The sequence below is a fragment of the Coregonus lavaretus genome (assembly GCF_964263955.1).
Source record: "Coregonus lavaretus genome assembly, chromosome: 15".
Taxonomy (NCBI): domain Eukaryota; kingdom Metazoa; phylum Chordata; class Actinopteri; order Salmoniformes; family Salmonidae; genus Coregonus; species Coregonus lavaretus.
The window spans coordinates 22,797,417-22,821,777 of NC_140002.1; the positions used below are offsets into that span (position 1 = coordinate 22,797,417).

The following is a 24,361-nucleotide window of genomic DNA, read 5'->3' on the forward strand; positions in this document are numbered from 1 at the left end:
CTTTTATCAACGTTTTTACTTCTGACACCAATGTAATGACCTGACTAGATCATAAAAGAACAACTGTCCAGACAGAGGATTGAGTTTACGAATGGACGGTTTATTAAACCAACTTTACACAGGCTACTGTTTGGCCGTAGCCCACGCCAAATAAATGAAAGATAACCCACAAGCCAATCGTGACCTTCTCTTGTGAAGCCCAGACGTAAAGAGAGAGAACAAAGGCTAAACCTGGTCTTAACTTCCAATGCTCCATCCCCCTGCCCAACCCCCCTCCACGCCACTCCGCCAACCGCCAGGATGCCCGGCATCAGAACATTCCAGGCATTCCCGTGATTGGCAGATAGCAGGTTGATTGACATGTCGGACCCCGCGAACACTAGGTACTGGTAGGTACAACACAACCATCTACTAGCCTAACACATAACACACAGCTGTCTGTGCGGGTCGCTACAATATTTTTTTTTCATACTGGCCCCCCGTGGGAACTGTTGTCTTGTTCTCTTTTGATCTCACATGAGCAGAATTTGATCATCCTTTTAATGCAGAGGAGGTCCCTGGCTGGAACAGTCCCTTGGTCACATCATTAGGACATCAAGGAAATGCTGCAAATGCTAAAACAGTGTCATATTTGTGGTATTTTATTAAAAATAATAATACAAAAGGTATTTATGAACGCAAGAGTCTACTAAAGAGTCCAGAGACTTCATTTCCAACAACAACTTGTCAGAGAGAAAACATCCACATAATTAATTTGTGCAAAATGCCACATGTAATTTATAGCCCACCGATGGGATATGACTCATACAGAATATCTTAATACAGTCTAGAACAAAACAAAACAAGCACAAACAAAAACATTGGATCACTGGAGGATGTAGGAATATTAATCTTAATTTAATAATACTGTATAAACATAAGAAATATGGGAACATAAACAAATCCCTTGACTTCTGTCATTGCTTAGTCTGAGTACATCCATTGCACATTACCCTCACCAAACACTTGAATCAGTTAGTTAGCACCCTCTTGTGGTCACAGTATATCATTGCCTCTGTGGTGAGTTCCGAGACAGCCTGTCCACTCCAGCACTATGTCCCACCTCCCCCCTCCAGTCACCTGCACCTTCTCTGGATCAAAGCTCCAGTACTGCTGCTCCTTGAAGAAGTATACCTGTCCATCAGGGTGGCTGAGGGCCCCATTGGCTCCCTGGGGGACGCCCCTCCAGTCCTCCAGGCTGCGGGGGTAGTATGGTTCGGGCCTCAGGGTCCCAAGGTTGAGCACAAAGTAGCGCTGGCCTTTGAACACCACCAGGTGGCCCAGGTGGGGGTAGTAGAAGGCCTGGTCAGGGTGTCCAGGGAGGCCTAGCTCACTGCTCCGCAGGGGGAAGCCTGGGTCCATACCGCTGCTGGAGTAAAGCCACACTCGTCTGCCTGGAGGAAAAGACGCAAGGAGGAAGGTGCTGAGGTGCTGGTGGTGTGAGATGTGAAATTGCAATGCAGCAACACAAATATCAGGACACAAACTGAAAAATCAGTCTGTGTGAAACATTTCTGCAAAAATCTACCTGACTGTACTGTGTATCTCGAACTTGAACGCTAACACCAACTGTGATTCAAGACAGTTATTACTGTAACAAGAACAAAGAATTTCAGGTTTATTGCCGGGTTACTTGTGTCTTCACGTGCAGACTACCTTTGAAAAAGTAGAACTTATTGTCCATCTTTGAGTAAGCAGCTGCCTCAATGGCGAGGGGTAGTCCTGGCCAGCGGTTCTGCAGAGGTAGAGGGGAGCTGGCCTGGCCAGCAGGAGACGCAGTCCAGAACAGCCCCCCACGGAATACTAGGATGGTACCATCTTGGTCTGCAAGGTAATATAACATGGAAGCTTTATAGGTATCAGAGTATATCACTGTCTTCAGAAGTCAATGAGGAATTTTCAACCTACTGTTCATGTAAACTTGTCCCAAAATTGTCATATGCCAAAATCCACCAGATGGCGATGCTTACTTGTTGTATTAGTCTTGTTTGAAACGTCAACTCTTATCCAAACCTTGCTTCTGACTGTGTAGCTAAGTTGGCAGAGCATGGCACTTGCAACGCCAGGGTTGTGGGTTCGATTCCCACAGGGGGCCAGTATGAAAAATGTACGCACTCACTAACTGGATAAGAGCGTCTGCTAAATGACTAAAATGTAACCTCAAATATGTTAGGTAAGTACAACTTCCAGTCGGGTGACAGGGAGCCTTTCAATTGAATTTATTTTTGAGCCTTTTTAGCATGGTCAGATAGTGACCACCAGTTCAGTCTTACCCATGGTGATGGCATCAAAGAAGCCCCTGCAGTAAGGAGGTGGGGTGGAATCAGGCTTCGCAGTGCCCCCTTCAGACAGCTCCCAGTCCTGCAGGGCAGAGCTAAACACCTGACCAGGCAACTGGTTTACCTGACCACTCTCTGGCTTCCCTATAGAGAACATTCAATTACAAAAAGGACAGTAGCTTTAGTAATGTATAAGCTTTCGTGACTATACATAATATACATGCATATTCTTCTATGTTACTACAATAGACCAAGTGCATCTGCAAAAAGCCTGACTGATTAATGTACATTATTTCTGACTACACAGCTTTCTGCTTTGGACAAGTACAGATATGACCTACATACCAGTTTCAAAGCAAGTTAGAGAGATACACAAAATATACTAATTGGCACGCCATAACATTGCAGCATGGAAAACCCAACACATCACGGATGACTGAGTGCTGAGATACTGACAGCTGAGCTGACTTTTGATTTACTGTATTCCGATGCCAAAAAAAGTCAAAAGAGCCAAATGATTTTCCGATGCCACTGAATCGCAGACACAACATCTCCTTTGATTTGTCTCCAGATGTTGCCCACCCATTCTGTTTGGAAAAGGTTGAGCAAACAATTGTGTAAAGGCCTGATAAAATCGGCATCCCTAAGGAGAGCGAGACAAAACATGAGGAGACAGTTTGTCTGGCTTCTCCCTGTTTTACTGTCTAAGTGGAAACGTTGATGTACAAGGATGTTGCTTGTTTACTTTGGTGTGACTTTGAGGGGACGAGAGGATGGGAAAAAAAGACTGATAAACAATGTTTCCATCTGCTGGAAGCCTGGCTCTGTGATATAGTGATCTCTGGACATCCCTTTGGGAAAGCATCAGAGTGTTCAGATGGAAAAATGGAGTCTATACAGTAGCCTATGCTACCTGGTGTGATTCCCTGTAATAAATGTGATGGCTTTAGCCACACTTTTAATATGAAAAGATTCCGTCCTTTGTTTTTTTCAATTGATGCTTCATATACTGTATGACAGAGTGATCGGACACTGTGATGTCATGGTGAATGATAGCACAGCATATGGTGATGGGTTAAATAAACGGATGCTGATCCAATCTCTAGTCAGATTTGTGGACTAAATTCAATATGAGGTCTCAATGTCATTTTATCATCATCTCCACACCCTTATGTAACCTTGTTTCCTCCTCTACCTGACCACTGACTATTACCTCCACATGTTCTCGCTCTCTTCCACAAGTTTTTTCTTCCACTCCAATTTTTTAAAGTAGTAGTTGGCAGGTAAATGACTGGTTCAAAATCTTGCTCAAATTCAAATAGAATTTAATGTTCCTCTCTCAGAGTGGAGTATGTCTACGCACCATAAAGCTGCTGTACAGCAGTGATGTCATCCCAGCTCAGCACCGTGGCTTTCCCCAGCTTCTTGTAGTAGGGGGACATGAGAGCATGGCGCACAGGAGAGTGCTCCAGGCCCAGCGTGTGGCCCACCTCGTGGGCAATCACCATGAACAGGTTGTGGCCCTTGTAGCCGTTCAGTGTCCAGCGCTCTGCCATGTCAAAGTGGGAAGAAGCCCCTCGGCATGGGAAGAAGGCGTGCGCTAGGGCGCCTCCTGGGGTTAATAACAAAAACGTAGAGAGGGTTCAGGGGTGGAAGAGAAGCTTCCCAACGCAATCCTTTGCCCTAAGAAATATGGTGGAAGCTTCTCGACTCCCATTTTCAGGCTAGGTGGAACCATCACAATGTTTCTTATGACTATCCGGTCCCTTTACATCTGAAAATAATGAAGCAGTAGAGGCTAGGGGCTGTTTTCAGACCAGGCAAGACAGATCTGTAAGCAAGTGAACATTGTGACAGCTGGGGCTAGACCCGAATTAGATCTTTCACAACTGAATCCAACTGATCTTTGGAAATTGCCCTGTTTGAAAATGCATCCTCCCTTCAGGTAAACTATGATCTTTCAGGATTCAATCAAAATGTCAAACCATCAATAGTTATACTGCTATACTCCCCACCTGGACCATCAAAGGCGTTGCCCATGCCGTCGTTGTGCTCCCCCTTGTAGAAGGCGAGCAGAATGTCAGCTGAACCCTGGATGACCTCTGAAGGTCAGGGCCGACACGTTGCTCCACAGCTGGAAAGCCTTTCGTGCGGCTAGGGCCACCTGACCCCGAGGGAGGTGGCCAGGCCAGTTCACCACCCGGTAGGTCAGGTGATGCTTGTGCCATCTCCCAGCTGCAGAGAGATGAGATGGATTGATGAAAATAGAGGAGCAAGGGGGACTCATGACAAAGAAGTAAGATATATGAATGTTGAAAAAGAGTAGTTAAATGGGTCACTAGCACCAACTGTTGGGATCGCTGTTGTGTTGAGTAAGATTCAGATTGTCATTCATGCAGCGAATGTCATTCATGCAGGGAGATAGGAGGATAAGTGAGAATGAGGAGACGGAGAGAGAGAGAGAGAGAGAGAGAGAGAGAGAGAGAGGTTTGCACATTTCAGGAAGTGTGAGAATGGTTCCAGATGCACTATTACAGTAATGGGAATGTGAGTGTTTAATTTTTAACAATAAGGGTGAATCCTTTGGCTAAGTGCAGAGAGAGTAATGTTTATTGCATTACTTGTGGTTTGAGCAGTGACACAACTTTAAACAACTCATTCAGAAGAGCTCTTGCTGTGTAGGATTTTTTGGTGTCAAAACAACTCCCTGCATCTTTGTAATACGAGTATAAAAATAACCTTGTAAATTGACTGCAGCAGAGGCCTTATGTCCCAGTAAGACACATTCATTGAGCAAGACCACCTCACACATACCTCTGAAAAAACACAAAGGTGGGAAGAGTTAGTCTTCTTCACCTATACGAGCTTAGAGCCAGTGTGATAAACACATTTCAAGAGCTTGTGGGAAATCACTCAGAGACCCCAAAAAACATTCACCTTGTTTCTACCTACAGTGAGGGAAAAAAGTATTTGATCCCCTGCTGATGTTGTATGTTTGCCCACTGACAAAGACATGATGTGACACTCTGGCTCCATGGACTTTGATTATTGAGCCAGGGTTGTTCATTCTCATTGTTTGGGTGTATTTCTATGTTGGGGATTCTAGTTGTTCATTTCTATGTTGGGTGATTGTGTTTGATTAGTCATATGACTCCCAATCGGAGGTAACGAGTGTCAGCTGTTCGGCTCGTTATCTCTGATTGGGAGCCATATTTAAACTGTGTGGTTTCTCCTTGGTTTGTGGGTTTTTGTTCCATGTTTCTGTCAGTGTTACAGAGGACTTCACTATCGTCATTTGTTGTTTTTCGTGGTTGCTTTATTAAATAAAAGTCATCATGTTCACTCCACGCGCTGCGTATTGGTCCGCTTCTTCAGACGATCGTGACAGAAAAACCCACCATAAAAGGACCAAGCAGCGCGTCCAGGAGCAAAGGGTCTGGACATGGATGGAACTGTTGGACGGTAAAGGGTCCTGGACTTGGGAGGAGATCCTGGATGGTATGGATCGCCGACCATGGAACGAGACGGTGGAGAGGCGACGGCGAGAGGAGCAACGGCATCGGCAGGGCCATCGTCGGAAGGACGAGAGGCAACCCCAAAAAGTTTTTGGGGGGGGGCACATGGCTTGGGCGACTGAGCAGCAGGAGGCTGCCACAAGGCAGATTCAGAAGGCTACCAGGTTAAGGGGGCTGACGGAGGCAGAGAAGGGACGGATTCAGGAGGCTACCAGGTTAAGGGGGCTACTGGGAAAAGCAGGGAAGGAAGGTGTAGAGGCACGGCGAGAGGTACTGGGGTGTGTAACCAGTCCGGTCCGGCCCGTTCCTAATCCCGAGGTACAGTCAGTAGTGTGTGTCCCCAGTACGGTACGGCCTGTTCCGGCCCCTCGCACTAAGTGTACGGTGCGCGTCGCCAGCCCAGCCCGGCCTGTTCCTGAGCCTCATACGAAGCCTACGGTGCGCGTCGCCAGCCCAGCCCGGCCTGTTCCGGCCACTCGCACCAGGGATACGGTGCGCTTCGCCAGCCCGGCCCGGCCTGTTCCGGCCACTCGCACCAGGGATACGGTGCGCGTCGCCAGCTCAGCCCGGCCTGTTCCTACTCCACGCACCAGGGATACGGTGCGCTTCGCCAGCCCGGCCCGGCCTGTTCCGGCCACTCGCACCAGGGATACGGTGCGCGTCGCCAGCCCAGCCCGGCCTGTTCCTACTCCACGCACCAGGGATACGGTGCGCTTCGCCAGCCCGGCCCGGCCTGTTCCGGCCTCTCGCACCAGAGATACGGTGCGCGTCGCCAGCCCAGCCCGGCCTGTTCCTGCTCTCCGCACTAGGCCTTATGTGCGTCCCCAGGGTCCAGCATGCCCTGTTGCTGCTCTCCGCACTAGGCCTTATGTGCGTCCCCAGGGCCAAGCATGCCCTGTTGCTGCTTCCCGCACTAGCCCTGAGATGCGTGTCCTCAGCCCGGTACCTCCAGTTCCGGCACCACGCATCAGGCCTACGATGCGCCTCAGACGGCCAGAGTCTGCCGTCTGCCCAACGGGGCCTGAACTGTCCGTCTGCCCAACGCCGTCTGAACTGCCCGTCTGCCCAACGCCGTCTGAACTGTCCGTCTGCCAAGCGCCGCAGGAACTGCCCGTCTGTACTGAGCCTGCAAAGCCGCCCGTCTGCCATGAGCCTTCAGAGCCGTCCGCCAGACCGGAGCCGCTAGAGCTCTCCGCCAGACAGGAGCAGCCAGAGCCTTCCGCCAGACAGGATCAGCCAGAGCCTTCCGCCAGACAGGAGCAGCCAGAGCCTTCCGCCAGACAGGATCAGCCAGAGCCTTCCGCCAGACAGGATCAGCCAGAGCCTTCCGCCAGACAGGATCAGCCAGAGCCTTCCGCCAGACAGGATTAGCCAGAGCCTTCCGCCAGACAGGATCAGCCAGAGCCTTCCGCCAGACAGGATCAGCCAGAGCCTTCCGCCAGACAGGATCAGCCAGAGCCTTCCGCCAGCCAGGATCCGCCAGAGCCGTCCAGCCAGGATCCGCCAGAGCCGTCCAGCCAGGATCCGCCAGAGCCGTCCAGCCAGGATCCGCCAGAGCCAGCCAGCCAGGATCCGCCATTCAGTCCGGTGCTGCCCCTTAGTCAGGTACTGTCCCTTAGTCCGGTGCTGCCCCTTAGTCCGGTGCTGCCCCTTAGTCCGGTGCCGCCCCTTAATCCAGTGGGGTTTAATTGGGGGGTGGTCAGGTGGAGGGGGCTACGGAAGCGGATAGTGACTAAGGTGGGGTGGGGACCACGACCTGGGCCAGAGCCGCCACCATGGACAGACGCCCACCCAGACCCTCCCCTAGACTGTATGCTGGTGCGCCCGGAGTGCGCACCTTTAGGGGGGGGTACTGTGACACTCTGGCTCCATGGACTTTGATTATTGAGCCAGGGTTGTTCATTCTCATTGTTTGGGTGTATTTCTATGTTGGGGATTCTAGTTGTTCATTTCTATGTTGGGTGATTGTGTTTGATTAGTCATATGACTCCCAATCGGAGGTAACGAGTGTCAGCTGTTCGGCTCGTTATCTCTGATTGGGAGCCATATTTAAACTGTGTGGTTTCTCCTTGGTTTGTGGGTTTTTGTTCCATGTTTCTGTCAGTGTTACAGAGGACTTCACTATCGTCATTTGTTGTTTTTCGTGGTTGCTTTATTAAATAAAAGTCATCATGTTCACTCCACGCGCTGCGTATTGGTCCGCTTCTTCAGACGATCGTGACACATGATCAGTCTATAATTTTAATGGTAGGTTTATTTGAACAGTGAGAGACAGAATAACAACAAAAAAATCCAGAAAAACGCATGTCAAAAATGTTATAAATTGATTTGCATTTTAATGAGGGAAATAAGCATTTGACCCCTCTGCAAAACATGACTTAGTACTTGGTGGCAAAACCCTTGTTGGCAATCACAGAGGTCAGACCTTTCTTGTAGTTGGCCACCAGGTTTGCACACATCTGTGAGATCTTGCATGGAGCCCCAGGCCGAGGGAGACTGACAGTTCTTTTGTGTTTCTGCCATTTGCAAATAATCGCACCAACTGTTGTCACCTTCTCACCAAGCTGCTTGGCGATGGTCTTGTAGCCCATTCCAGCCTTGTGTAGGTCTACAATCTTGTCCCTGACATCCTTGGAGAGCTCTTTGGTCTTGGCCATGGTGGAGAGTTTGGAATCTGATTGATTGATTGCTTCTGTGGACAGGTGTCTTTTATACAGGTAACAAGCTGATATTAGGAGCACTCCCTTTAAGAGTGTGCTCCTAATCTCAGCTCGTTACCTGTATAAAAGACACCTGGGAGCCAGAAATCTTTCGGATTGAGAGGGGGTCAAATACTTATTTCCCTCATTAAAATGCAAATCAATTTATAACATTTTTGACATGCGTTTTTCTGGATTTTATTGTTGTTATTCTGTCTCTCACTGTTCAAATAAACCTACCATTAAAATGATAGACTGATAATTTCTTTGTCAGTGGGCAAACGTACAAAATCAACAGGGGATCAAATACCTTTTTCCCTCACTGTACATGATTGAACCGGTTTACCAGTCGTGCCCCTCTTTTGAACAAGTATATAAGAAACTCCCCAAAACGTGGTCTTGGACACATAATATTTGTGTTATTTTAAGCAAACCAAATATCTCATTTATCTCTCAATGTTTACAGTGTGCTTCCAACATGCCTCATTGGTGAGGCTTGATCAATTGATGGTGCAATAGCTTGTTTCTCTCAGTCTCTCAACCATGACTTCTGTTGGCTGCCTTCACTTAATGGATGGATGGATAGATAGATACAACTTTCTTCCTTACCACACTAACATTTGAAAGAATGCCACAAAATGTTATTCCCCTGAAATGTACAGTGTCTTGCCCATTGACATTCCTGTTCAAATTGCATCTTGCCCATTGACCTTCACTGCCTAACTTGCAGAAACTGTCTTCCAATATCCTGTTCAAATTTAGGCTCTAGGTCAAATAATACCTCAACAAAATACTGTAGAATCCTTGCATGTATTATGTCCGGAATCTCTCTTTAAAGCAATAGCTCCAGGGGATCACAAGCTTCCCTGCTGTGGACTTCCCTCTCCTAGTATTTGCACAGGGAGCAGGTGGCAGCTGTCAGGTATCAACCAGAAGCTGGAAAAGTTGGCAGTATGACGCATGCTCCTGCATTCTTCTAGTATTATCCAATCACTCCAGGGGCTGTGTGGAATTACATACTTTTCAACATCCAGACCACAAACACCAGCACCCTGTTACCCAAAACCAGCTCCATTTACCACTGAGCATGTAGGCCTATCTCTCACACAGTGAAGATGTGTTGGACAGTCTCCATATGGGCCTGGGCAGATGTACAAGCTTACAGGGGGCTTATTGGAGAGAGTGTCGTATATCTTAACCATTTAGGCAGTGGTTCTCACAGACTAAAAGGGACCAGGGAGCTCCTTTAAGATAAAATAGGATGTGTGTGCAGAGAGTTTTTATCTAATTTAGAATGTGCTTCCCACGCACAAGTGGAGATTGGAGAATTCCCTGAAGATATATAAATGGCTGTGTGTGTAAATAACCTACATACTACACTGGCTGGGATTTTGAGTTAATATTGAACAACCCTAACAGAGACCAACCACGGGAAGCACATGGCCATGGATGTTGACTGCCACTACTGAGTCCTTTAATGGAGACATCAAAACCCATTTTCTTAAATTCGGACCTCAAAGCCAGGAGTAAGGATGATTTTCCGAACTTTCCTCTAATCTGGGATTGACTAAAGGAAAACCAGCCTGAGATTTGAGAATTCCTGCCTAACAGCTAATAACTAATTTGGTCATTGCGGAAACCAACAGGGCAGCTTGCCATTGGGAGTAATTGAGCAAACAACTTAATGTTATTACCTCAAATCGATGGTAATAGTTGATTCGATTAACATTTAATTGAGGATGCAGTATCAAGTCACAGTTCAGATGATGAGATGAGTTAGCCTGACAACATGCTTGACCTCTCCATTCTAGACAATAAAGTCACATTGGAATTGCTTTAGCAGTCTTTCCTTGAAGTATGACCTGGATAATCAAGTCCATCTGTATGGGCCAATTATATTTCAATTCAATCATTTGATCTTCAAAGAAGGAATACAAAATTAGTAAAATGTAGGGGGTTGGTTTGAAATTGGCCAGTAGTGAGCCCAATGTGAGCCCAAATCAGCTAAAGGGGGTCCATGGACTGGCCACTAACCTAGCTGGCTATGGCGCTTCCTGCGTAGACGCTGCCCACTGTTAGGTTTGGTCAGACCTCCATTGAAGATGCTGTTGACCCTCTGTGCCCAGGCTTGCTGGCCCCTGTCATCCCTCACCCCACACCTGGGCACTGCCATCTGGTGCTGGGTTGCACTGTCAAGACGCCCAGTGACTGGCAGGTGGGTGAGCCACTGGAACTCCTTGAAAGCCAGACAGAGGAGAGATGGATGAATGATAAAAGAAGAGTGAATGACACACAAAGATAGGAGAACACATCCAGAATGAGAGCAAGTAGAATCAAAAAGTAACAAACCGTAAAATGTGATGAAATCAATATAGCACTTCACAAGTGATCCCCATGTGATGGTAGTGGGTGTTGTTTACAACTGACATCAAACCTTGCTGAGCAGTGGAGGTAATGCACCGTCTAGCTCTCCATTAGTCTCAAATGCATGTGATCTAAATAAGGGCATAAATAATAGCTGCCATAATACCTCTATCACCTGGATAAATACCAGGCTCTGGTAGCAGACTGTTTCTTCCATTAGGGAAACCAAGCTTTTGCTTTGCTGATAGAACATAAACATGTAATACATTTAGATCAATCTTTTAAATGAGGCATGCTTTTCTTCTCCAAATATTGGGTAACTCCCAGTGCAACTGTGAAAACAGAGACGTGCTTGGTTTTTCACTCAAGCACAACTGCGGAATGGGACTCACTTTTGGTAAAGCTATGTTAACACAACACCTTAAAGACATTTTCACAGAGAATTAAAAAATTTCCTCAGATTTGGTGTTCTGAGAAACAATTAAGTGAGTTCACAAAATCTATGAAAAATGTACATAACATCTCCTTTAACAACCAATACATTGTAATCAATCATTGACGACACTCGATTAAAGGTTTCCCTAATTTCCCATTATTACTGTAAAGTAATTTTTCTGGTAGGTTGAATGATGCCAGGCTGATTGTACCTGAGAGCTGTGTTGACCTCAATATCATTATGTTGGTGATACTCCTCCTCTAGGTATCCATACTTCTCCAGAAAATGCTATTCAGGAAAACACAGAACTTACAAACAAATTCAGAATGTGTATCACACGCTCTCCTGGACCATAGACTATGTTCAACGTAAGGAAAGGGAACAAAACAATATAAAGTAATTGAGCAATTTGAGTGGACTACAACACTTAAGTGCTTTAGAATACCATGGTCAAGACATCTGGCCTGGAGGGAAGAGATGAAAGCATTGGGGCTGGTATGAAAGAACCTAAAACATCATTAAGCACTGAGTGAATACAGCGGAGGACTCAAATGAGGGCTAAGTGGTCTAATCAGCATAGTTTGTTGGGACCTCGCTAACACAGCATATGCTAATACCAGAGATGCCATTGATTATCACTGCTAGGCAAATCCCTGCCTTATCTTAGCTCATTGGTCACCATAGCAACACCCACCCGTAGTATGCGCTCCAGCAGGTATATCTCACTGGTCACCCCCAAAGCCAAGCTGCCAATGACTGGAATGAACTGCAAAAATCTCTGAAGCTGGAGACTCTTATCTCCCTCACTAACTTTAAGCATCAGTTGTCAGAGCACCTTACCGATCACTGCACCTGTACACAGCCCATCTGTAATTAGTCCACCCAACTACCTCATCCCCATATTGTTATTTATTTTGCTCATTTGCACCCCAGTATCTCTATTTGCACATCATCTTCTGTACATCTATCACTCCAGTGTTAATACTAAATTGTAATTATTTTGCACTATGGCCTATTTATTGCCTTACCTCCATAACTTACTACATTTGCACACACTGTATATAGATTTTCTATTTTTCTATTGTGTTATTGACTGTACTTTTTTGTTTATCCCATATGTAACTCTGTGTTGTTGTTGTTTTTATCGCACTGCTTTGCTTTATCTTGGCCAGGTCGCAGTTGTAAATGAGAACTTGTTCTCAACTGGCCTACCTTGTTAAATAAAGGTGAAATAAAATTAAAATATTCTCACCACTGACAGAGATGTTTGTGGTGAGGGAACAACCCATCATACTTTTCCCTGACTGGATTGATTAGGCCCTGAGGGCCGCCAGCCAGCGCTGTTCCCATGAGCAGCTGGGAGCGAGCAGAGTGCAATGTGGGATGGGATGTGGCGCTCTGGCCCACTTCGGCAGCTGGGTGATGATGGGCGGCACTCCCCTGGGCCTTCTGTGGCCTACAGTAGTCCCTTAAATGGCTGCCTAATGGAAACCAGCCAGCACAGCTGGGTAGAGACTAAATACTAGAGAGAGGGTCCTGTGCATTGGACTGGAACTCCACAGACAATTGTCAGTGCAAAGAAAACCAGATTAGTTGAATTTACTGGGTAGTCTTGGGTTTTGAACAAGGCTGGATCTAAAGCAGGCTAAATGATAAGTTCCAACAGACACATACAAAGATACCTTGCACCATCGGTAGGTCAGATCGCCAGGGCGAAATCCTAACTTGAGATCAAGTGACGGGCATGCTTCTCAAATTAAGATTCAGCCTGACAAGTTATGAGTTACAAGTCAGTTCTCTGTTCACTATACTCTTCGGAATTTGTGTGACCAAAAACTGGGCTGTCCTGTACTGAGAAGATTTAGCTATTTAAAAAAAGTAAAAAATAAAGCCAGACCACAAAGAGCTCAAAGTGTAGCCTAGTTTGCTGATCAAAAGCTCCATTCCCAAAAAGGAGTGAAGTAAAGTGAAGAACCATGAAACTGGGACTGACTTAAGGTCAGAGAAGCCAGGCAAGCTGGGGTCAGGAACAAACTGGGTTGTGTGCAAAGCCATAATACTATGACTGGGTCAACTAACCCTGAGCTCTGTTTACCCCATTCATAGACACTAACTACCTTTAGCAACTATTGACGATAAGATCTTTTGGCCGGTGGACTTTTGTTAAGAGCCCTGGCGCTCGGTCTGAACTTTAACACGGTATGGTTTTGGAAACATAAGGAACATATCTTTCATATCAGTGAGAAATAAAAAAATTTAAACAAAAGGTTAAATTACTACATACCTTTACATGCACAGTTACTATGGAGTTAGTCTGAACAGTCGGAAGACAGAGTCGACTACCTGTGCTAATTAGCTATCTGCATCTCTAAACATCTGTGTGTAAATGGAAGACGGACGCCACAAATACGTTGTTACTGAGAAATACTGTCAGCTGCAACTGTTAAAACAAGTTAAAACAGTGTAAGTAAGTGTATATTTAGTATTTGTGAAATTATTTTGATGTGATATGAAAGTGGAAGGCTTTATGTTTCTAGAACCGTACTGCAATTGAGAATCAATTTTAGTTTAGATGGAGTATTTGGCTGTTTTGGCTGCCAGAGACAATTAGTCTCTAAACAGAACATGTAAGGTCCTTGGACTATAAGGATTAATTTAGGCTCCTTTAGTCCATTGTTGGGCTATGTTTACCCCCAAAAGTTGTAAAGCTTTGCAAAGAGCTATCCAATCAGTGAGGGAAGCACACTCCATAGTAGTCTGATTAATCAGGCTGTAATACATCATTAATTGGTATATACAGCCTGAAACTAATGCCTGCAAAATTGTGTAAAGCATGCCATGACAATTAAAGTATATATTCTGAATCAGTGGAGGGTGGAGAACAATCGACACTTTTATTTAGTGTGGAATTTTAGATTTTTTGGAAAATTGAAATCCGAATAAAAAACATGTTGATTGTTCTACATACTCTCCTGATTCAGAATATACGATTTTCATTGTCATGGCATGCTTGGTTCATAGCTATTGACGAGAGAAAACCGAATGTCCAATATCAAACTAATTTTACCTTGGTGCCACACTGAATCAAATACCTACCAGCTCTGTAAAAAGTTGGGTAAACAATACTTTTCTGTGGATATTCTGTCTCAAATTTCGAGCAGCTGGAGGATAAACCACACAGACTAGTAGATTAAGTTGAAATGTAATTTTATTCAAGCCAGAATGGCTTTTAAGAAACATTTACACAATTTTGCAGGCATTAGTTTCAGGCTGTATCTACCAATTAATTGTGTATTACAGCCAGATTAATCAGACCAACTCCATAGTAACTGTACGTGTGATGAAAGAAAAGTGAATGCCTTAATCAAATAATTGAATGTAATTTATTACACTGAACAGTGACAGCCAGTCCTTGCCATAATTTAGGATTTTTCGGCGAATTTGCATAACCTACTTCTGTGCTAGTCTCAGGTGGTGGCGCGAGATTTAGCAACACAGGTGAGCCAAAGGTAATGGATGCCTTCAAATTGAGCAGCACACAAGAAAGCAGAAACAGGAATGTCCACAAAGTTTTCTCAGGTAAAATGTTAATCTTGCCGAAAACAACACCACAAGTCCTCATACTCGGACACTTTCAATGACTCACATATTTGACAATATATATATTGACAATATATCCCGAAAGATGTCTCCATGTCACTGTCTGTATCTAGAGCCACACTGTGAGGAGTCTGCTCAGAGGCACTGCCTCCAAAATTGAAGGGTGTGACTCAGTTTCCAGTGTTCCAATCCAACTTCAGTCTTGGAGATAAATATGGAGTTCCTTAGCTGCGTTCAATGTAGATCAGTGGCGGTCGGTGCCCTTTAAGATGAGGGAGGACAAATATTTTTTTAGGAGCATGACCTTATTTCTATTACAGCATATTGGATGACTGTCATTCACATTCTATTCACCCAGCTCAATGTAACGTCGATAGGTTTAGTCTACTACTGATACTCACATTTGCAACTTAGGTGTACAGGTCGAAAGACACATTCAGTAGGGCCTTGCACACCACCTAGCTGATCTAGGGTGTAATCATTAGTCCAACAGTTGCAAACAAGAGTTCCTATTGGACAAATTCAGGTATGTTTATCCCCGTTTTGTTCTGTTTGCTTCCGTTTAAGAAACGTTTTTCAACAGAATCACTTTCATAGCATACAAACAGCATGATCCCTTTGATCATTGTATAATTCCTTCTCACATCTATGCGCTCTCCTCCTCCCATCTTTTCCCTTCACTTGTGGACTTCAGTGCACAACACATCAGCTGTCTGTGACCAGGCGCAAAAGCCTTTCCAAGCCAAACCTTCATATCATAACCGCTAACCACTACACACAGCCTACACCGTTGTCACCATATTAACATCATAGTCAACATGGCTACTAGAACTAACGCGTTAGTAAACCTGATACAATCATGCAGTACAGTGTACAGTCAGCAGCAACCAGTTTAGCAGTTACACTGGCAGGCCCCGGTGGTAATAAATTAATAAAACCAAAAGCTTATGTAACCGGTGTGAAATGGCTAGCTAGTTAGCGGTGCGCGCTAGTAGCATTTCAATCGGTGACGTCACTCGCTCTGAGACCTTGAAGTAGTTGTTTCCCTTGCTCTGCAAGAGCCGCTGCTTTTGTGGAGCGACGGGTAACGGTGCTTCGAGGGTGACTGTTGTCGATGTGTGCAGAAGGTCCCTGGTTCAAGCCCAGGTAGGGGCGAGGAGAGGGACGGAAGCAACACTGTTACACTTATCTTGACTTGGAAGAGTTCCAGTATTGGCTAGCCATAGCCAGCTAGCTAACATAGCATCCCTCTCTGTTTGAGCCGGGTGTTTGAGTAGGATAAACGAGCTAGCTGAATTTACTAGCTAAGTAAGTGAAAGTGAAAAAAAATACAGCAAAATATAGCTAGCTCTCGCTCTCTCTCTTGCTTCTCCTTCATTTTTGAAGAAATTAATTTGTTCAGAACTGTTCAACTATTGTCTTTCTCTCTTTTTGAGTCAACTATTCACCACATTTTATGCACTGCAGTGCTAGCTAGCTGTAGTTTATGCTTTCAGTACTAGATTAATTCTCTGATCCTTTGATTGGGTGGACAACATGTCAGTTCATGCTGCAAGAGCTCTGATAGGTTGGAGGACGTCCTCCGGAAGTTGTCATAATTACTGTGTAAGTCTATGGAAGGGGGTGAGAAACACGAGCCTTCTAGGTTTTGTATTGAAGTCAATGTTCCTCCGGCTACACCATTGTGAGACCCTACAGAGGGCTGTTGAGGCTACTGTAGACCTTCATTGCAAAACAGTGTGTTTTAATCGATTATTTGGTGACATTTGAATAGATTTAGTATAGTTTTATCTAAAAAGGATAACATTTTTAATGTTTCACTATATAAAAAAAACGAAATTCACTGAGGAGGATGCTCCTCTCCTTCCTCCTCTGAGGAGCCTCTACTGATGTAGATTAATGTTTTAACTGTAAGGCATTGGAAAGAAAGGTTGGTGGCACCTGACCCTCATAGCAGGAAATAAATAAGTAATAATATGGTAATAATTAATGTGCTTGCTGAAACTACTACTGTTATTCCCAATACTAAACTACATACTACAGCTGAAGCAAGCACACACATTTTCTTCAAGATATACCTTTCTACACCTTATTACTTCTTACAACATTTCCTGCTGTAAGACTATAAAGAACTGTGTTATTATTTTTTCAAAATGTCTTACCCCGTTGTTGTTATTTCTGTGTTTTTTATTTTCATTCTTTAACATTGAATACTGATATTGATTTGTCTTTTCATGCAATAAAAATGACATTATTTGCCCAGATGGATTGCTGTTGAATACATTTTAAAATTTTAGTCATTTAGCTGATGCTCCTATCCATAGTGAGTAGTGAGTGCATACATTTTCATACTTTTTTTTCAATTTCGAATAGTTCACAATCGGTTTATTGAAGACACATTTTTACTCTGGAAATGTAAAGTTATTACACCTGAAAGTTCACTGATGCAAATGGCCATTTGTCTCATATTTGCTGTTGAATAAAATGGCCATTTGAAATAGTTGGCAGGCCTAGTTTACAATCTCACTGGATCATTGAAGACCATTCACCGTTACATAAAGTAAACTTTTATCTCAACAAAGATTCTTATAATATCTATAATGTTTGAGTTGGTTGAATGGATATCTGATGACAGGTCAATGTCCCTAATCCACCAATCATAGACGGTTGCGTGCGTCAACCCCAGCGAAAGGGGCGGTCTATTGTCAACATTTTTGCAGCGCTTCGCAGTGGAGAAGGTTAGTAGGGTAGCTGCTATCTAGCTAATGTCAACTTTATAAAGTTTAGGTAGCTAGATACAGAGTTTGTGTTTATAAACTGTGTAGCTACGTTGTTGTTATATATAATGTCAACATTGTTGCAGACAACTTCGTGATAACTTAGTTGACCAATTTGACCTCATTTGGCTATCAGATTTACTCCAGCTAGTTAACTTTAGCTACCAGCTCGCATGCTAACTGATAAGCTAGCGACTAAAGCTACTAGCTAGCTAGCTTAGCTGGCCAAGGAGCTCTGACCTGCAAGTTACTCCTCAGGTCTGTCATCTTTCTAGCTAGCTATATCTATTTTGATTATTTTTATGTAGAAAGTGTGATGACAACAAGATAATGATCAAAGCATGATGATGGAAAACAGATTTAGCTAGCTACCGCGTTAGCCTTTGGTAGCTATAGTCCTTGGTGTTTGAATGCAACAAGTAACTTTAGCTAGGTAGCTAGTTGACAGCTCTTTCAGGCTAGATGGCTAACTGGCCACCAATATGCCAACACTGGTTTACCATAACCAACTTGTGTTGACTTAGCTAGCTACTTAGGTTGTCATGAGTTTTTCTCACAGTTATTTTTACTAACTACAACAATTGTCTTCAGCCATAGTTATCCAGACATAAATACTTTGTTGTATGAACTAGAACTCAAATTCAATACCTAGTAGTGTTTAGTACCTAGCCACCTAGCTACGCAATTCTCACATCATCTAATTGAATTGAGCTGCCTGCCATCTGCATTGTCCCGACATGCCCCTAGATTAAGTGATAGTTACAGCTAATCCACACTGCAGGAAAGCCAACCTACTCAAATTTGACTAATCCTGTTGCCTAATCAGCTAGCTAACTCCATCCAACTATAGTCTTACAGGGGTAGTATAGTCTTGTCAAAGATGCACTGTGATTTCAGAAGTTGTAACACATTTTTTACTTACCACAGCAGCTGCCAGTGCTACCATGGCCTTTTCAGGGTTTCGGGGTGACGTTTTCCAGGTGCGTGGCGGCCGTGACCCAGTCTTCTCTGAGGCCATCAACCAGAATATGCGTGTCCCGGACCGGCTGAGAGTGGGGCCAGGCATGGGACAGGGAGGGGAAGAGGCAAGGCAGGGGCGTGCTGAGCGTTCCGCTTCCTACAGCATGCACATCCCAGACAGGTTGTCTCTCACAGGTGGGTGCATGGCAGGTCTGGAGGTAGGCCTATTGATGAAGACAAAACGGGAGGCATTTTATGTGGCTTAAGTTAGAAGTAGAGTTGGAATAGAACGGAGACGGGTCAGAAGAACTCCTTTAGCCACTTTACAATGCTGGTCATGAAAGCTCTTTAGATTTTCTCAAGATTTGAGATTCGGAGCAGTCATGGGATCTGTGTGTGAGTTCCTATCATATCTCAGTGTTCTGATATCTTTGACTTACTAATAGATGCCCCGGACATGAGCCCCCGTCCACTGTTCACGCCATCCAAGCACAACTCAGCCCTCCCCCTGGGGCCTGCATGGGAGGCACAGCAGCAAGGTGCCTGGGACAGAGACCCCTACATGAGGGAACCAGTGCAGGTATGTGAGACTGCAGACTGGACTTTATCTTCGGGAATACGTTGTCTGACAATAATTGGATCAGTGACTGCATGTGACTGATGCATGCAGTGTCAAGCCATTGCTCTCAGTATCATTTTTCAAAGTGTTCAGAGTCATGCTTAGGGAGAGCTGTTTAATTGATTCAATATGCATGCACCACCTGCATTGAAACATTCCAAGCAGCGTCCATCTGGTCCTACCCTCACCATCTAACTTATATTACTCTTTCTCTTTCCTGTGACAGAGTCCCCTGCGGAGGTCCTACAGCGACCAGGCTTTTGGCAGGAGCGACCCTGGCACCCCCACCTCCAAACAGGCACAGCACACCCCCACCTTGTAAGTACAAGACACATTGGATTAAACACTTCTTAAATCCTTTGATGAAGCCTATGATTGTCACCATAGCAATCCAGCTCTTTCCTTGGACCAGCGAGGGGGTTACATGTCTAACGCTTTCTCAGAAGCTGAGAAAAAAAAAGCTCCCAAAACACATATGGTGCTGAATGTTTTCAGAACACATTACTTTAAAACATAACTTTGTTGGTTTTTGTCACCTTGTGTATGAAACAACTTGGCCGTATGTAAGCATAGTAGCATTACTTTTACCCTTGTTCAGTCTTTCAACACAAAGCTTGCCTGCCCGTTCAAGCCTGGAACCTTTCAGAAAGACACAAAGGAAAAGTTGCATTGTCGGCTTGGGACACTAAATTCTATTGACTTTGCGCTGCCTCAGGCCCATACAGCTATGTCCTCCGCCTTTTGAGCTGTTTCCAGCAGAGGGAGACAAACATTGGTTCCTCTGATCTCTAGCCTCTCCTTACGTGTAGGTTATATTCGAGGCAACGTGAAGCCAGGCAGACAGTCAAAGTAATGTGAGTCAGTTGAAGTTATGTGGCTTGTCACTATGCTTGGTAACAGTTGTGCCCCTCTCGGTCTAACCTCTGTCTTTTTTGGTGACCCTATCCAACCCCTCCCTCGTGCCTGTTATAGTGGTGCAGGACGCCCCCCTCAATGCTCCTCTGCTGCAAACCCCCTGCCCATGCCCCTGGGGCTCCCTGCCATCCCACCCAGCCTCCTGTCCCCAACGACCATGCTACAGGCCGCCAAGGAACTGGGCCAGCAGGCCTCACAGCGCCTCCTGCAGACTGTCGCTCAGAAATACAGGTTAGGTGCTAGGGGCAAATTCTACCTTCTCCGTCATGAGTGACCCCTGCCTACCCACTCCTAAATCTTAACAAATGGCACCTAACCTCCTTCCATTCCTTCCTTGCTTGGGCTTGCATGTCTGTCCTTACACTACTAATTCAAATGTTCTCTGCCAGGCTTTTGCTTCAAGATATAGATTCTGTCTCAAAGCCTTTGCTTCGAGATAAGGATAAATTATTTTCTTCATGATCACTTCCATTACTCACAACTTCTGCTGAATCATAGTGTTAATCAATTGCTGACTAACCTTTTACCTTGATGAACTGTCCCGAAGCACTCTAAACTCTGCTTGTCACTTCTCCCTGCTTTGCTCTTGCTTCGTGTAGAAGTTGCCAGTAGGCACAGATATTGGATCAGCTCACCCTCCCCTAATCCTAACCTTTACAGACAACAATGGAAAACTGACCTTAGATCAGCATCCATGGGGCAACTTCATCCTACTACTGCTTTATGCTGGCTTCGTTGTCCTCTGGTTGCTTTTTCCTCTTTCTGGATCCCTCCCTGTTGTTCCTCTGCCTTGTGTTGAAGGCCCCTTTGTAGACTGTGATCTCTCCCTGGTTTAAAGGTTCAGCTATCCTGAACACCCAACAACTGCTGTGGTCGAAGCAACCCCTGCATACGTCAAACCAGCCAGGAAAAGGTGACATGTTCTGGCACACCATTTCCTGTTATTGGGCGTGTTCCTGGGGTTCGAAGAAACACTAATTTCAGAAGCCTAAAGCATTTAAGTGTGGTGTGTGCACATGCTCCATTTACATGTATCCCTGTGTGTGTGGTTGGCAGTGCCATGCAGGACACCTGGATGAGCCCAGATGATGAGGGAAGTGCAGCAGCTGTGGAGTTCGTCGTACTCAGGAGACAAGTAAGCAGGCTAATTACCCCTTTACTGTTAGTGTGGCCTTACTCTGGATCTGTCTATGCTGCCAGGTTGTGTAGCCAGTGTTTAACCAGTAGATGGAGCCAGAAGCCATATCTTATATATTTTCTTCTGGCCATTGTTGAGTCACTAATATTGCTTGTGTTATGGAGACTTGTATGTTGTATTTATGTAAGTTGTCCTTTCTCAAACACAAGCCTTCTCAGGCTCAGAAATCGAGACCATCTTTACACTACGACAAATGCTGTGTAAAAATAACCGGTTACTTACAGTATAACAGATCAGCACCTTTCTCTCTCGTGTCCAGGTGGTGAAGATGAGTCGTCGTCTGGCGGGTCTGGAGAGGCAGAACGCTGAATGCAGACAGACGGAGCTGGTGCTCTTCTCCCTGCTCCTTTCTGCCTGCCTGCTCAACGGATGGCTCTGGATACGCAGATAACAGACACACGTCGTTCAAACAGTCCACTCATCTGCACTACAACCCTAAGTCCACTCCAACTAAGTCCACTCCAACAAGCTACTTTGCTCAACTCTGCATTACACATCCACTCAGCTGGGTATTCCAGTGCACTTATTTACACACACATGTTGGTGTTAGATGCTGAGCACCTATCGTTTAAAATGACATCTCTTCCCTCATCTCCTTTCTTTCAAGGCCAGGGGAGGAAAGGAAGCTGTTTGGACCACTGTTAAGTAGGGAACGTTTTTACATGTGGCCTTATTTTCACTCTTTCTGTTCTTCTAGTTGATTCCCAAACCTTTTTTAAATATTTTGTTTCCTTACAGAGAAAATTGGTTGTCATCACTTGCCATTGACTATAATGCAATATCCAAATATGTCTAAAGCATATTAGAAAACTCTAAAACACTCCACATTACATAAGAATCCCATTCTGAATGATATCTCTTTACTCAATTTAGTTTTTCAAAAGTCCACTGTGCCATAAATCCATGTTTGAATGGTTCTGTTTACTACAACAATATGGATTTATTAGGACAGTGGAATAAATAAATAAAAATTGAGAGCAGAAACATAATTTAGATTTTGATGTGATATGTGACAGCCAATTTAATCTAACGAAACAAAACTATATATTAAAAATAAAACAGTTTGGGGGATCAACTACAAGCACAGAAAGTGAAAATAAGGCCACATGTAAAAATCTGTGAACTTCCCCTTTAAGTAGGGCCTTAGGACTGAGGATAGAATGAGAGTGTTGAAGAGTTAGAGGTGTGCATAAGTCACAAAAATGGACTAAATGTATTGTCAAGGTGGAGGCCGGCCAATTTCAACATAGTCAGGGATTGATCCATGTCATGTTTGCATAAAGTTTTGGCCGTCTCTGTGACCTGGACAGCTAGTGTTTACCACGGCTGGAGGAGGTGATAGGAAATTATGGTGTTACTGCTACATTCTGGTGGCTAAGTTGGATAATCAGATTCACATCATAGGTCTGTCAAAACACAACTTGTACAAACGTTTAACATTTCAATGTAGTTGGTAGTCTCTTCCCACAGTTGGTAACTGGTTTTAAGTATCTAGTATACTATTATGGCATGATTTACTTGGAACTCTTCAGACCTAAAGTGTAATCAGTTGCAGACAGTACATAGGTAAAGGTCCTTCTGTAAGACCTACACTATATATACAAAAGTATGTGGACACCCCTACAAATTAGTGGATTCGCGCTATTTCAGCAACACCGGTTGCTGACAGGTGTATAGAATTGAGCACACACCCATGCAATCTCCATAGACAAACAAACCGAGGACACGTTCTGTTGCAACACTCACTACTGAGTTCCAAACTGCCTCTGGAAGCAACGTCAGCACAAGAACTGTTCATCGGGAGCTTCATGAAATGGGTTTCCATGGCCGAGCAGCCGCACACAAGCCTAAGATCACCATGCGCAATGCAAAGCGTCGGCTGATGTGATGTAAAGCTCGCCGCCATTGGAATCTGGAGCAGTGGAAACGCGTTCTCTGGAGTGATGAATCACACTTCACCATCTGGCAGACCGACAGACGAATCTAGGTTTGGCGAATGCCAGGAGAATGCTACCTGCCCGACTGCTTAGTGCCAACTGTAAAGTTTGGTGGAGGAGGAGTAATATTCTGGGGCTGTTTTTCATGGTTTGGGCTAGGCCCCTTAGTTCCAGTGAAGGGAAATCTTAACGCTACAGCATACAATGACATTCTAGATGATTCTATGCTTCCATCTTCGTGGCAACAGTTTGGGGAAGGCCCTTTCCTGTTTCGGAGATGGCCCTTTCCTGTTTCAGGAAAGCGAGGTCCATACAGAAATGGTTTGTCAAGATCGGTGTGGAAGAACTTGACTGGCCTGCATAGAGCCCTGACCTCAACCCCATCGAACATCTTTGGAATGAATTGGAACGCCGGCTTCGAGCCAGGCTTAATCGCCCAACATCTGTGCCCGACTTCTCTAATGCTCTTGTGGCCGAATGGAAGAATGTCCACGCAGCAATGTTCCAACATCTAGTGGAAAGCCTTCCCAGAAGAGTGGAGGCTGTTATGGCAGCAAAGGGGGGACCAACTCCATATTAATGGCCATGATTTTGGATTGAGATGTTCGACGAGCAGGTGGCCACATACTTGGTCATGTAGTGTATATTTAATCAAGACATCAGTGAGACTTGTGTGTCTGCTTTTGAATGCCTGCGATATGAAGTGCTTTGAAGTCGGTTGCCTCAATGGCTTGAAACTTAACAAGTTTATCCAATGAAATTATATATGCAGTCATGTTTTTCACAGAAGTCAAATGATGTTAATCACAATGAATGTAAATGTTGCACTCATTTATTGCATGGGATTTCTTTTTCCATTTTCAAAGTTGCACTGGCTTTTCTTGTACATGTATTTAATAAATTAGATTTTATATTATGTTGAGTGAGGTATGTGTTGTCTGTTGGGTGTTTCAACTGCTTGAACCTTATCTTAGATAGTCTAGACCACCCAATTAAAATAAATGTGTAGTGTACATTACAATA

General features: G+C 44.7%; 1 protein-coding gene and 1 pseudogene across 2 annotated transcripts; one reads left to right on the forward strand and one right to left on the reverse strand.

Annotated features, from left to right (window-relative positions):
- Positions 1–1,035: 1,035 nt before the first annotated feature.
- On the reverse strand, positions 1,036–18,709 carry LOC311142236 (matrix metalloproteinase-28-like; annotated as a pseudogene). Its single transcript has 9 exons — positions 18,632–18,709; positions 14,787–15,194; positions 11,544–11,620; positions 10,567–10,769; positions 4,334–4,553; positions 3,682–3,930; positions 2,313–2,462; positions 1,696–1,863; positions 1,036–1,433 (listed from the first exon to the last, which is right to left on the reverse strand). The product of its transcript is annotated as a matrix metalloproteinase-28-like (transcript).
- On the forward strand, positions 17,646–24,254 carry LOC311142237 (uncharacterized protein). Its single transcript, XM_084177844.1, has 8 exons — positions 17,646–17,670; positions 18,637–18,864; positions 19,116–19,249; positions 19,515–19,606; positions 20,261–20,434; positions 21,042–21,116; positions 21,260–21,338; positions 21,661–24,254. The coding sequence occupies exons 2-8, from the start codon at positions 18,654–18,656 to the stop codon at positions 21,790–21,792; spliced, it is 897 nt and encodes a 298-aa protein (XP_084033970.1). The 5' UTR covers positions 17,646–17,670; positions 18,637–18,653; the 3' UTR covers positions 21,793–24,254.
- The last annotated feature ends 107 nt before the right edge of the window (positions 24,255–24,361 follow it).

Coding starts and splice junctions, on each gene's coding strand:
- LOC311142237 (XM_084177844.1), top strand. CDS start 18,654: ATGGCCTTTTCAGGGTTTCGGGGTGACGTTTTCCAGGTGCGTGGCGGC. Junction 21,117..21,259: donor GTCAAACCAGCCAGGAAAAG/GTGACATGTTCT, acceptor TGTGGTTGGCAG/TGCCATGCAGGACACCTGGA. Junction 21,339..21,660: donor TCGTCGTACTCAGGAGACAA/GTAAGCAGGCTA, acceptor TCTCGTGTCCAG/GTGGTGAAGATGAGTCGTCG.